Genomic DNA, 14,371 nt, shown 5'->3' on the forward strand with positions numbered 1-14,371 from the left:
AGCTATATTTTTTAGCTATATTAATAACTACAGTATTGCCTACAGGTCCTAAAATCAGCTTTTTTGAATTACTTTATTTTGATATAATTGGTCTGTCAGTTTAATTCATTCCACGGAACTCAAAAAGGGTTTTTCAAAATTCCATTCTAAGTCTGTCCATATTCTTGTCAAAATCACTTGAGACATGAGTATTATTTTTGCCATCTGTTTCATCACATATTGGCACTTCTGGAGTTTGCATTAAGTGTTCTTGGGTTAAGTATAGATTTTCAAAACCTTCAGGATTTTAGTCTTTTCCCTCTTCAGATTAAAGTAACTCCTCAATTTCCATTCTTATTTCATCTAATCTGGTTTTAGGGATGATGTTATTTCTTACAATTGCCTGTATGGATCCAGGCAACTTAGAGTTAAGGACATCATTGACAAAAAGCAGCATGAAATTCTTGCCTATAACTGCTAGCATGTTTCCACTTTTGTTGGAATTTAGTACTGCTGCAGAATAAGAATAGTCTTGTCTTCATTTCTTTAGCTGATGTTTTACAGCTCCTACAGCAGTCTCAGGGAATGTATGGTCTCTACTGTTCACCCCATTCCCCTCATGACATGGACAATAGCTCGGACTCAGGGGAAGGAGCTATTTTAAAATTGTTATTACTATAACAGTGATTTTAATAGTTTAAGAATTTTTTTGTTGTTGAGTTGTTTTACAGTCATGTTTCACTCTTCATGACCCCATTTGGGGTTTTCTTGGCAGAGATACTAGAGAGGTTTGCCACTTCTTTCTCCAGCTCATTTTACAGATAAGCAAAGTGAGGCAAACAGGGTTAAGTGACTGGTCCAAAGTTACACAGATAGAAGGATTAAGCAAAACCCTGAACTAGTTTAACATATATTAACAGTTATCTTGGGATGTAAAAAAGAGAACAATCCATTGCTCCAACAAACCCTAATGCATTGTTGACTATTCTTTCTCCAAAATACACTTCATTTCAGAACTTGAAAGACTAAATAGAATATAAATCGTTAGAGACAAAAGCCTAGAGAAGACTTTGTTTTACATACTTTTTTAAAAAAACTTTACTTTTCTTATTGGGTTGGTTTTTTTTTTTTGGTCTGTTTTTTTTTACAACATGACAAATGGAAATATGTTTCACATGACTACACATATATAACCTATATCAAATTGCTTACCTTCTCATTAAGGGGGGAGGAAAGGAAGATAATTTGAACTCAAAATTTTTAAAAATGAATGTAAAAATTATTTTTCTATGCAATTGGGCAAAAAAAAATGTGTTTAAAAAAAAGGCTAATTCTCCAGTATTCAATTCCAGATGCAGGAATTAAGACTAATGTTTTGCATATTTCCACATATCAATTTATCAATCAATAATAATAACAATAATGTTTATATGTATATATGTATTTTTACTGAATGATGCCTCTAGTTTACTGTGGTTTGTCCTTTGTTCCTGAAGAGGACCATGACATCAGGGAGATGATGACATGACTTGCAATTGACTTTGATCTGAGTGAGGGAGGGCTGTGCAAGGTCACCAGCCTCACTTTCTCCTCTGGAACCATCTGGGTCCAGTGGCCAGATATTCATTAGGATGACTGGAGATGGCCCATGATGTAGTAGGAGAACTTGGTCCTTTTAAGCTAAGACCTTTTCAAGTTCTCACTTTGAGTGAGGCAATGCCCATTCAATGAATAGGATTCTTTAAGAAGTGAGTCAAGGGATGGCTCCTTTAATTAAAAAAAACAAACAAACTGGGAGAGGAAGACCCTTAGAGTTGCTGGACAAAAAAGAAAGAGTTACTATTTACACTTTTACATATTTACTATTTACCTACTTAGCCTACTGGAAGTCTCTACCAATATCCCCATACTTCCCCAATCACTTTACAATTACAAAAGAAAACTGAAAGGGATGCAATCTCTTTACCTTATTTAAATAAAGCATATAATAGGAGTTGAACAAATGCTGGTTGACCAATAATGAAGGTACTGATTTCTTTAGTCTACTATAAAATAGCTGTGCTAACAAAGATTCAAACTTTTTTTTGTAATAACTTAAGCACCTGCTTTTTGTTGTAATAAGTACCTTTTGGGCTATGTGTTGGACCTGCTCACTCAAGCACCTGTTTTTCTTTTCCTCTCTCTCTCTTTCCCTCCCCCATCTTTTGCTCACTTACTTGGGCAATAACAAGTAAGAATCCTGAAAATTCTCACAACTATATGTATGTGTGTGTTCATATGTGTGTGTTCATGTATATTTGTGTATGTGAGTGTGTGTGTATACATATACAGAGAAGTGTTGTAAAGCTAGTGGATATAAATATCTTTGTAAAACTTAAAATTCTATATAGATGCCAGTTACTATGGACTGGTAAATGTCTAATGATTGAGTTTGCCAGGAAAAAAAATGCACCCACAAACATGCTCAGGTTTAATCTGCATTATTAACACTAGATCTGGATGATCAATAAAATAATAAATCAAGCCCTAATCTGTAGCATTTGCTTATTTCTCAAGTATAATGCTCACTGAAAATTTCACAAGCTGCTCTTACAAGCACAAGCTTGTAATTTCACAAGCTGACTCCAGAATATTTTATATATACATATACATAAGTATGTATCTTTAAGTATGTATATGTATACACACAGTTCATGCATATCTACATACAAAATTATTTTAGGGCATCAAAAATGGAAGGATCAAAGAAGGCCTCATGTGGAAGTCTCAGGAGTTGAGCCTTGAAGGAAACCAGAAGTTTCTAGAGACAGATGTGAGAAGGGATTGATATCCAGACAAAAGTATGGAGATAGAAGATAAAATGTCATGTGTGTGGAACAGCAAGTGAGCCAATGGGACTAGGACTGTGTGCAAGGGAGTATTGTGTAAGAAGACCAGAAAGGTAGAAAGAAGCCAGACTGAAGAGATTTAAATTGAAAAGAGATTTAAAGATCCAGTGGTCAATTAAACATATAAGATGAAGAAAAGAAGGAGGAGAGAGCTTTAGTAAAAGACAGGATCAGGGATAAAAGTGTCTTATTACTATTGAAAGTTACCTATTGACTCAGTATCCCACAGTTCCCAGGCCTGCTTGTTAATCAGTTTGGGGGCAGGTATCACTCAGTCACATATTGGTCACGTAGCCAAGTCATCCTCCACCTGTGACCTTTGTACTTCTACCTGTAAACTGTCACGTTCTTGCTCCTTGGGGAGGAATTGAGATGCAAGGGCCCAACCTCTTTTGCTGAGGTGGACCTAACTGAATTATCTTAAAAGTTATCTATAAAAACGAGCACCACCTTAAGCTATTGCTGACCTGCAGTGATCAGCCAGTCAATGTCGATGATCATGGAATAATAACAATATACCAAAATGAAAAATAGAGGAAGACTTCTGACTCCAGCCCCTAGGTTTAATCCATGGCAAACCGAAGGAATCTTTGGAAAGACTTTAGGGAAGAACACATTCCTAACAATAGAATCAACAATAATAACGTTGTCTTAACTGGCAACAGTAGAGAGGGGAGCTTCCAGCACCTTTTATATTTATCACTGGCATCCAGATAAGTATGTTAGTACCCCATACCCTATAACTGGCAACTGGTGGGATGCTCTCTTAGAAGAGACTTACAGCCCCCTTCCTAAGCGCACAGCAATATCATAGAAAAGCGGCTTGAGAAACATGGAAGTTTAGGAACAGTAGAAAGGATTAGGAGATACAGAAAGCTTTTTGCCCAAGAGACAAAGACGTTCTCTGCCTGTTCCAAACAAAAACAATTAAAAGAGAAATTATGTATCTCCTTTCTTTCCACTAAGTTAAACAGAAAAGGCATATGACTTCTCAGCAGCCAGAGAGAGAAAAATTTTTTCAAAGGATTTTTGCAAAGGAGTTTCCCAGAGGTACATACCCTGCACTTGAGTTCATATTCTTTTATAACTTCTGCAAACCGTTCTTCCTGACTGAAAAGTTCAGGGTTGGCCGGCTCCAGCTGCAAATCCAATAAATAAAATTCTTATTATCCTCAACCAGAAGATGCAAATGACAGGAAGACAACAAGATATTCCTTTCCAACTGTAGCTCAAATAAAGGGGAAAAAATATTGAGTCTCTCAGCCTGACTCACTTCTATGGCACTTTGTGATGGATCATCTGAACTCAAATAGAAATGGAGGCCACTAAACCATATGTAATGATCCAGTAGAAAAACCACAAATTAACATTATTTATGTTTTATTGTATGTTTTTTTGTTTTTAGAAATATTCACCAATACATTTTAATTTGGTTTCAGTCACCTTAGGAGTGTTGTGAAAATAAGTATTTAATAATGGCAGGTTTTTGCTCTAACCCATCACCAAGCCTCCACACTCCTATCCCAGTAATGGGTTAGAACTCTTCCAAATGCAGTTCTATATATATGACCTGCCTTAACTTGGAGAAGCTATATATATGTTAGTCTACCAAAAACCTGAGCACACCTGTCTATAAACAAAACTAAGGAGACCTGAATAATAAAAGCCGCATGATCCTAAAATGGAAAGTAAGCATCTCTAGTTCCATGACTTACGATACAGGTGGGCTAGGAATGGGACAGGAACTTGTTTTACTGGTGCCACACCCAGCTCACCTGCAAAAGGTTCATTGACAGCAAGGGTTTTTGTGAGAGGTAATTTACCATAGGTTTGCTCTCAAACACTGATCCTGGATTCCCACCTCACAGACCCACTGCCTGCAATTAAAAGAACTGGTCACATCAACTTTCTCAGATTAGCTGGCTATTCTTGCTGGAATCAGGGATGAAAAGGCATGAGAGTGCCAGAGGGATCTAACTTCCTCTCCAACCATTTTTACAGTAAATAACACTCACCTGTAATCTGTAGCAAGCAGGGCCTCTAAAATTCCAATTTCTACAGGAAGCCTTTCCCATCCTCTTTTAATTCTAGCACTTTACCTCTGTTAGTTATTTTCTATTTAGCTCCTTGAGAGCAGGGGCTGAATTTTTGTACCTGACACACAGCAGATATTCAATAAATGCTTCTTTTCTTCGCTTACCAAGTAGAGTGCTCGGTACTTTATTCTAAGTTCATCCAGTCCCTATTCATAAAATTACTAAAATATCAAATGAATGACTACTTTTTTGTTTTACAGGTCTGGCATCCACAGAAGATGGAGCTCATGAAGTTCTCCCTGGCAAAAGCTAGTTACAAAGCTGGCATAAGGTGACTGTCCCTGCTGCCCCTTCTCCTCCCCTCTCCCCATGCCCCAACAGTGACGCCTAGGGAGTAGAATGATGATGGTGACAACAGAAGTGGCAGAGGTAATGGGGGCTGAGGAGAAAAGGGCATGGCACATGTGTGTGACCGCTCCTTCTCACTTCCAAGTGTCACTTTTACTGATTCCAAAAACCTGCCATTGTATGAGGCTACTATGAGTACACAGAGGCTGTTAAGACATGTTTGCTGAACATTTATCAACCTGGTTTGTCTCTTCAAATTTCTGAAATGAGGTGTGTGCATACTTTATTTGCCCAAAATAGTTTGTGAAAAACTTAAAGGAAGGGACTATATCTTACAGTGTTTTGCTTACCTAAATACAATTTCTTTCACAAGGTAAGTCATTTAATTAACATTCTGCAAATAGAATTGAAGTGAATTTTGGAAAACTGCCTTGGGTAGTTTGATTATATAATAGGGATCCTTTCACCTTAGTGAAAGGTCCTGAGAAATAAAAAGAACCTTTGAACAGACTGAATGACAGCATTAGTCCTTCCTTCATTATGAAATTCTAGATAGGAAAGAAGACTGAACTCAGGACTGTGTCATTACCCTTTTTCTTGGTGCCAAATATTTTAAGCCAAGAGCCTGATTTACCAAATGTATATACACAGCAACTCTCACCCCAGCCCAATCTTAAGACCCCTTTCTGATAGGCACAAAGGATAGCTTAAGTAGAAGGATTACCTTGTCTTTCAACACAAATTCCAGATCATCCTGTAGCTTTGATACCAGCTTTTCTGACGCTGTCAACTTTTCCACAACCTCTATGATTTCCTTCTGCAATCGACTATTTTCCTACAAGATGAAGTGGGAGAATTTAATGAAAGGATCACTCTGTTCAGAGATGTATCTTTTGTAGTCTATATTCAATGAAAGTCTTAGAATATTCAGTAGTATTAAAAGCAGGAAAACAATAAGAAAATGAGAGTGAGGGCATAATATTACGCAGATACTCAGGAACATACAATCCCTGGTTAAGGGATGTCACCCCATTCCTCAGAAGATGGTTGGCAAAGTTTCGTAAAATGCTCTTTCATTCTAATCTTACAACATGAGTATTATAGGTATTATCACCCTCATTTTATAGATGAGGGAACTGAGGTTCACGAGCTCATGAGATCAGTTCTAGGTCTCTCTTAATAGCCATCAAATCCAAATCTTCCATTTTACAGATGAAGAAACTGAAGTATAGAAAAGTGAAATGATTTACTATGTATGAAGTGATATCTGAATCTAGGTCTCCCTGGATTCAAATTTAGGGTCTGTCCAATAGGGCCTATGCTGCTACTCAATGTAAAATTTAAGTGTAATTCACCGGCACCCTGTCAAAAAGAGACACATTTTTTTTTATTCACAGACGTTCCAATAATAAAATGCTTGGTAAAAAATTATTTGTAAGGTACTATCTTGCTGTATTCTGTGAATGAATATTTTACTTTGAAAATGATTGAAACCCAGATGTTATCATGAGAAAAGAGATGAATATTTGCAAATGCTGGGAAATGAGAGAGAAAACTGTCAAGTTATGTAGTTTTTCCCTGTCATACTAATGAAAGAAAGAAAGGCCATTCCTTCCCCTTCCCCCATGCTGGGGAACTTAAACATACATATTGATGTTCTCTTTAATGCCTGGTATTTCACAAAAAAAAAAGTTAAGGTCATTCACCAAGAGCTCCACCTTCTCCCCCATTCTTTCCTTATTTTATGTTACTCAGACATCTCTCACTGTTTCCTACTTCATTCCTCTGTGTGTGTGTGTGTGTATCCCCTTTATCCCATTCCCCCCTTTCTTCTCCAGCAGATTGCCTCCATTGTCATCTTCTCTCTCTCTTTCTCTCCCTCTCTCTCTCTACCTCTTCCCCCCATCTAGTTGCTCTTTCCCTGTTGACTACAAACACATACATATTTTTTCCCCTCCTTACAAAATAGATAAAGAGAGTATTAATGAAGTGAATACCCCAAACAAAAGCTATAGACCCAAAGGAGACTTAGCAATGAAATCTTAAAATAACAAATGGGTCAAAGAGCAAATTATAGAAACAACTAAAAACTATGTAAAATAACATTATAATAGTGAAGATTAAATAAGGGAATGGAATAGAATCCATTATGTTTCAAGTAAACTCAGAAAAGCACAGGTAGTGATCATGATTTCAAACAAGGCTAAAGTAAAAATAGACAAGGAAAAAGACAATCAAGGAAATTATGTGACCACATGAGCTATAATCTCCCATTTCTCCCCCACTTTTTGGTTTAACTCCTTGACAAAAGGGGTCTATACCTACTAGATACCACCACTTGTTCTCCTCTTGCTCTCTTCTTCATCTTCTGTAAGTTGGTTTCTGGCCATATCATTCAATTGAGACTGCCTTCCTCCAATGACCTCTTAATCGCCAAATCTAATGTTCTTTTGCCAATTCTCATCCTTCCCCCCACCTTGGATAATATTTTCTATTGTTTCTATGATTTACTCTTTGGACTAATTCTTTAGGATTAAGTTGTTTTATTTTAATGATTAATTCTTCTACATGGGTTGTTTAATATAATTTTTGTGTCATGATTGATAAGGGATATGTTCATTATTTCTGTTTTTCTGCATTTATTTTGAGGTATTTATGCCTCAATGCCTGTTATATTTTTCAGAAAGGTGTCATGCCCAGCTGAGAAATAAGAAAATCTTTTCTGTTTCCATTCAGTGATTACTAGAGATCTATCATCCCTAATTTTTCTCAGATTCCATTCAAAAGTACTTAACTTCTTTCTGGTTTACATTTTACTAGATTTGTCTAAGTCTGAAAGGGATACATTGAGGTCATCTACTATTAGAGTTTTACTGTTCATTTCTCCCTGTACTTCTATGAACTTTTCCTTTATGTACCTAGATGGTATGCTGTTCAATGGATATATATTAAGTATTGCTATTGATTCAATATCTATAATGCCTTAACACATAATTTCCTTGATTGTCTTTTTTCTTGTCTATTTTTACTTTAGCCTTGTTTGAAATCATGATCACTACCTGTGCTTTTCTCAGTTTACTTGAAACATAATGGATTCTATTCCATTCCCTTATTTAATCTTCACTGTTATAATGTTATTTTACATAGTTTTTAGTTGTTTCTATAATTTGCTCTTTGACCCATTTGTTATTTTAAGATTTCATTGCTAAGTCTCCTTTGGGTCTATAGCTTTTGTTGGAGGTATTCACTTCATTAATCCTCTCTTTATCTATCTTGTTAATGTATGTTTGTAAGGATATGACTGTCTTTTTATCCTTATCCAAAGGAAAGCATGGGAGAGAAGAGGTATTAAACTACCTACCAAACCGAAGGTCTATGGAGCTGTGGTGCTCACCTCATTGTTTTATGCTTGTGAAACCTGGAAAGTATATCAGTGCCATGCCAGAAAACTGAATCACTTCCATTTGAATTGTCTTAGGAAGATTCTGAAGCTCACCTGGCAAGATAAGGTACTGGATACTGAAGTCCTTTCTCAAGCTACATTGTCAAGTATTCAAACCGTACTGCAGACAGCACAATGCCAATGTTCTGGCCATGCTGTTCAAATGACAAACATATGCTTGCCTAAAAGACTATTTTATGGAGAATTCACACAAGGATGGTGCTCACATGGTGGTCAGAAGTGATACAAAGACAGTTTCAAGGTCTCTGTGAAAAACTCTGGATGACATGGAAGACACTGGGAAAGGACTGCCTAGCATGGCGTACCCACATCAAATAAGGTGCCGTGCTCTAACAGCAAAGGAGAATTGAAGCAGCTCAAAAGAAAGGGAAGGTGTGGAAATTTAGAGAATCCACCCCAAACATTCACATGGACAATTTATGCCTGACCTATGAGGAGCATTCTGAGCTTATACAGGTCTGAGCAGTCACAGACAGACACGTTTAACTTGACTCTAACATAGTGATGTCATTTTGGTCTCTTCAAGAATGAAGGACAACAACCAACCAACCTCTCTTTTTCTATTTTGTCCATGAATATCTGTAAGGATATGATCCTTATTTGACCTTTATCTTTCTTGACCTTTCTGCAGCATTTGAAACTACTGATCACTTTCTCCTCTTTGATATTATCTCTTTTTGTACCCCTCTTCCATTCCTCCTTCTGATGTAACCATTCCCTCTCAGTCTTCTCTGCTGGACATTCATTTATACTATATCTAGTAGCTATGGGTGTCCTTTCAGGCTTTGTCCTCGGTTCATTCTCTTTTTACTCTATATTATGTCTGGTGATCTCATCAGCTTCTATGCAGTAGGATAGAAAAGTAGGTCTAGAGTCAAGAATACCCGAATGCAGCAAGGTGGTACAGTGGATCATCACTTAATCTGTCTGCCTCAGTTTCCTCAACTGATAAGAGCACCTACTTCACAGGATTGCTATAAAGATTAAATCAGATAATATTTATTTAAAAAGCACCTGGTACAGTGCCTTACACATAGTAGGCACTGTGTAAATGCTTATTCCATCTTCTTTTCACTTTCTGAATGGAGCACAGTATTGCAGTGTGGAAGGACTAAATGAGCTCTTTGATTTTAAGCTGTAGGATAACTAGTTTGTTTTAATTCTGTTAAAACAGTACCTTTTTGGGGGTAAGGGAAGTGGCAATAAGACCAACATCTTCTAATTGGTCCTGATGGCCCAATATGGAAGTCTTCCCTACCTTCAAGGCCAAGGTCAACTTCTCCTGAAGGCAAATTTCTTCCCCTTGTAGATACTCAATGTCTGCTTCAAACTTGGCCCTCTGTCTGTTCACCTGCTGCCAGAGCATCTCTCGCTCCATCTCGATCTCAGATCGAAGTAGTGACAATTTTCCTCTATAGTCCTCCTCCAGGTGTCTGTAACATACAAATATTAATTCCTAGGTGAAGCCTTTAAAGCCCACTTCAGGTTCTCTGTCCTCTCCTTTGAAGCCTTCCCTGACCATGCCAACCCATGATGATGTCCTTCCCTGGACTCCTGCTACAATCATGGTCACTGTCACATAAAACTAAAGTGTTCTTTTGTTTTTTCACATTATTCTTATCTCTTCAACTAAGTTCCCTGAAAAGTAGAGAACATGTCTTATGTTCCTTTAGGATTCTTCCCAGTGTCAAATAGTTTTGGGCATAAATGAGATGCTCAGTAAATATTTACCAATTTGATAGGTGGTACAACGTATATCAACTGCTGGACCTGGAGATGGGGAGGCCTGCGTTTGGATCCTGGCTGTGTGATCCTGAGCAGGTCTTCTTAATTTCTCTCAGCCTCAATTTACTCATATGTAAAATAACAGCACTTACCTCACAAGTTATTGTAAAGATGAAATGAAGCAACCGAAGTAAAGGGCATTGAAAACTTTAAAATGCTATATAAATGCTAGCTATTATTATTCTCCAATTCAACAAATACAATAAATATGCAAGATCCTGTACCAGATGCCCCTGGAGATACAAGAATGAATAAGATATTGCCTGCAATATAATCTAGTGGGGGATGGAGGGAAGTAGGGGATATACACAAATAAGCAGAATACAGGGTACAAAATCCATAGGAAAGATACAGATATAAGATTCAGAAGAGGATAAGAGCATATCTAAGGGGAGTGGGACAAAGTTAATATTCTATGAAATTTTCGTGGCCATTTTCCATGGAAAGTTGTCTATGTGCATTTCAAGGCCCACCATTGTCTTGTTCCTGGTTATTTTTTTAGCCTCATTCATTCTTCTGTACCTTTAGTATTCTATGCTATGGCCAAAAGCAGACTATTCCATTTGCCTCAAATATATGCTATGCTTGGTCGTGATATTTCCTACACTGGAATGCCCCACTCTGCCCTGCCTCCACATCCATCTATTGAAACACTACCCATCCTTCAAGGCTCAACACAAATGCTAGCTCCCCCAGAAACTCTTCCTTGATCCCCCTTTCCCTGTTCCCAATCACAACTGGAACTGTTTTCTCCTTTCTCTGAATTCTCATAGCACTTGGCATTTCTTTATTGTTTCAGTTTGGAGTGGAGAAACTTTTTTGTTTTAATGAGTTTAATGAATGGATGGGCTTGGCTGTATGATTTAACCAAGATTCTCAGGCAGGTGCTCTTCTGCACTTAATGCATTCTCTTTTCTGTTACAGGTGTTTGAATTCATAGGATTATGGGGATCAAGAGTTGGAAGGGATCTCAGAAGCCATCTAATTCAACCTCCTTATTTTACATATGAGGAAACTGAGGTCCAAGAATGTTGAGTGCATACCCCAAAACTATATAGGAAATAATTGGATCCTAGTCGTTTGACCCTAGAGATAGTGCTTTTTCCACTATGCCTCAATGCCTCCTAATTTTATCCCCCCCACTAGAATATAACCTCTACAACTTCTTTGGGAATACAAAATTCTCTGTTCTATTTTATTATCTGTCCCAGCACCAAACACAGTGATTTATATACTACAGATCCCTAATTTAAAGAGAAAAGTTACAGCCACATCATGATGGTCTTGAATGCTGGGCTGAATAATGTCATCACAGCATTAGGATTTCTAAGATGGGTCTAAAATTTCTAAAATTTCCCCACCCCAGGGAAATTTTATCCAACCTCTACCTGGACAGGATTCCCTCTGCAACAGATCTGACAATGGGTCCTCTAGTCTTGGCTGGAGGAAATGCTGATAATGATACAACCTTGAAAGGCAGTTCCTTCCACTGTTGGATGGCTCTAACTATTAGGCTGTCTTTCTTTATGTTTTCCTTGACAGAAGAGTCATTGGAATCTAAATGAGATCTATCTCCAAACTGTGTTCAACATCTGAGGCACCCAGCTGGGTGTTTAGGTTTATAGAGGTTTCCAGATTGAGCTCTGCCCTTGGCAATAATACCTCAGCCTTCTTTCTGCTTTTTCTTCCATTCTACAGTGATTTATCTATAAAATACATTGCACATTCCCTTTCCTTCACTATTCACAGAATTAAGACATTCAGTGTCCTAAGCAGAAAACAGGCATGATGATAAACAAGGAGTCCTCAAAGCAATGAGAAGATCTGTGGAGGCTGGCTATCTGCTGCCTATGTGGTCTGAGCCAGTCCCCTCATTTAACTTTGTAAGAAGCAACTGGATGGCTACAATCCTGCATCTTGATGGCAGTCTGTGCAAGGTGCTTGATTGGTTCTGCTAGAGTTATCTGACCTGAAAATGAATGCATGAAATTTGAAGTAGAAGGCCCAAAGATTTCAAACAGGAGCCTCATCAATAATAAAACATGCTTGGGGCTACACTCAGACATAGTTGGATATTGCAATGTGATGCAACAGAAGGATAAATGACTTCGGAGTCAGAGGACCAAGGTTTAAATTCTCCTTTTGTCACTTACTACCTGTCAGACCACTGGTATGTCACATAATTTCTACTGACATCGGTTTCCTCACCAGTAAAATGAGGGAGTTGGACTCAATGGCCTCTAAGACCTCTTCCAGGGGTTTTTAACTTGTAGTCTGTGAGTTTTGTTTTTAAAAATTTGATAAATGTATTTCAATATACTTGATTCAGCATATATAATTATTTTGTAATCTCATTTTATTTCATTTATTTAAAAACTTGTTCTGTAAAGGGACTGACAAAGGGGTCGATGACATTCAAGAAATCCTTCTCTAAATTTACAGTCCTTTGGCTACTGATGGTGATGAGAACTGATGGTGATGGGTTCTGGAGAAAATGGATGGCTCAAAGCTATGGGCCTTTCATTTAGTTCTTCATTCTGCATTCAGTTCAGCATACACAGTGCAAACCACAGACTGCCCAAAGCCTTGCCCTAAAAAGCCATAATGGTCGCTGGATAGGTTGAGGAGGCAACGCTCCCAAGGACCCAAAGACAAATCTTTAGTCTCCCACACTTACAACTTCCTTCATGAGGCCTGAAAAGTAATACACATGGCTCAGTCCTACTGAAGGAATAACAAATCCTTATAGAAATTTTCTATATATTGCTAATTTCTTAACACCCTCCTCTATCTGCTCATGAAAGATTTCTACATAAATTATTTCTTGGCTGTCATGTATCTGGGAATGTGATTGTAAGTGCAATAAGGTATTTGTTGAATTAAATTGCTAGAGCACTGGCCAGGGCATCTTTATCCTCCATCTTGGATTATGTCTAACAAAAAGGAGATTGTGCAAGAGGGATATGAAGGAAGGACTTTTGTCCCCTTGTCCTCAGAAAGTCTTGTTGCTAATTTTCTACCAGATACTTAGGGGGGAAATCAAATTTAAGATGTACACATTAACGATAACTCAACAGTCTAGCTAATGAACCAATCAGTGGAATGGATCATTCAAAAACCATTTGCAGTTGGTCTCAGAATACATATGTCTTTAAAAAAATTTTTGCTCATTATGCTTTCTTTGGCATATTAGAATTATTGTATATTCCCTGATCATACCAATGCAAGGAACATAAAGGTGGCTCATGCTGAGAAGTGGGAGAAAGCTCATTTGGAATGTAAAACTTTCTGAAGACAATCTACAAAGTAGATAAATCCAAATGTAGATTAGCTATTGTAATTCTATGAGTTAAGAGATGATAGCAATTTGATTCATTATTTTATGTCCAGCTGAATCTAAAAATATTATTTTTGAAACAATGAAAATTGTTTAGAATTAGAAAATTCTCAGGTGCTTTTTTTTTTTGCCCTCAAGGTAATTTTCAAGTTGCAGGCTTTTTATGGTTTCATTTCTCCTAATGAGCAAAGGAATTACTGAATTAATTCTCCAGGCACTCAAGCTGACTTTCCCTCTATAAAAAAATAAAAGCTCTGAGGCCTTACAAAAATGGAATATGATGCTTAATTTGTTTTTCTCTAGTCCATCAAACAGCCATTAGGCAAACAGGATAAGATGAGAATTTTAAGTATGACGCAAACAGTTCTGTCAAACGTGCTGACCTTTACTGACAAGCTCTTTCCATTATTCTGTCAGATTGTCACTTTTAATAGACGTTTTCATCAAGTTGAAACCCCCATACATCTTTATGACCAGTTTTCACAAAATATAAGGCAGACTGCATTCAGCAAGTCTAACAAGTGCATTATGAGAT

At 37.4% G+C, this 14,371-nt stretch overlaps 1 protein-coding gene across 7 annotated transcripts in view; it reads right to left on the minus strand.

Moving 5' to 3' along the window:
- Window positions 1-14,371, minus strand: part of NINL (ninein like) — a 174,726-nt gene that overhangs the window by 54,446 nt on the left and 105,909 nt on the right. For all 7 annotated transcript variants that reach the window (XM_072634652.1, XM_072634651.1, XM_072634654.1 and 4 more), the window contains 3 exons: window positions 9,973-10,147; window positions 5,976-6,086; window positions 3,926-4,006 (listed from right to left, as the gene is read on the minus strand). In XM_072634652.1, the coding sequence (XP_072490753.1) occupies window positions 3,926-4,006; window positions 5,976-6,086; window positions 9,973-10,147 (367 nt within the window). The remainder of the gene's footprint in view (window positions 1-3,925; window positions 4,007-5,975; window positions 6,087-9,972; window positions 10,148-14,371) is intronic.

This window comes from Notamacropus eugenii, chromosome 1 (genome assembly GCF_028372415.1).
Source record: "Notamacropus eugenii isolate mMacEug1 chromosome 1, mMacEug1.pri_v2, whole genome shotgun sequence".
In the NCBI taxonomy this organism is placed as follows: domain Eukaryota; kingdom Metazoa; phylum Chordata; class Mammalia; order Diprotodontia; family Macropodidae; genus Notamacropus; species Notamacropus eugenii.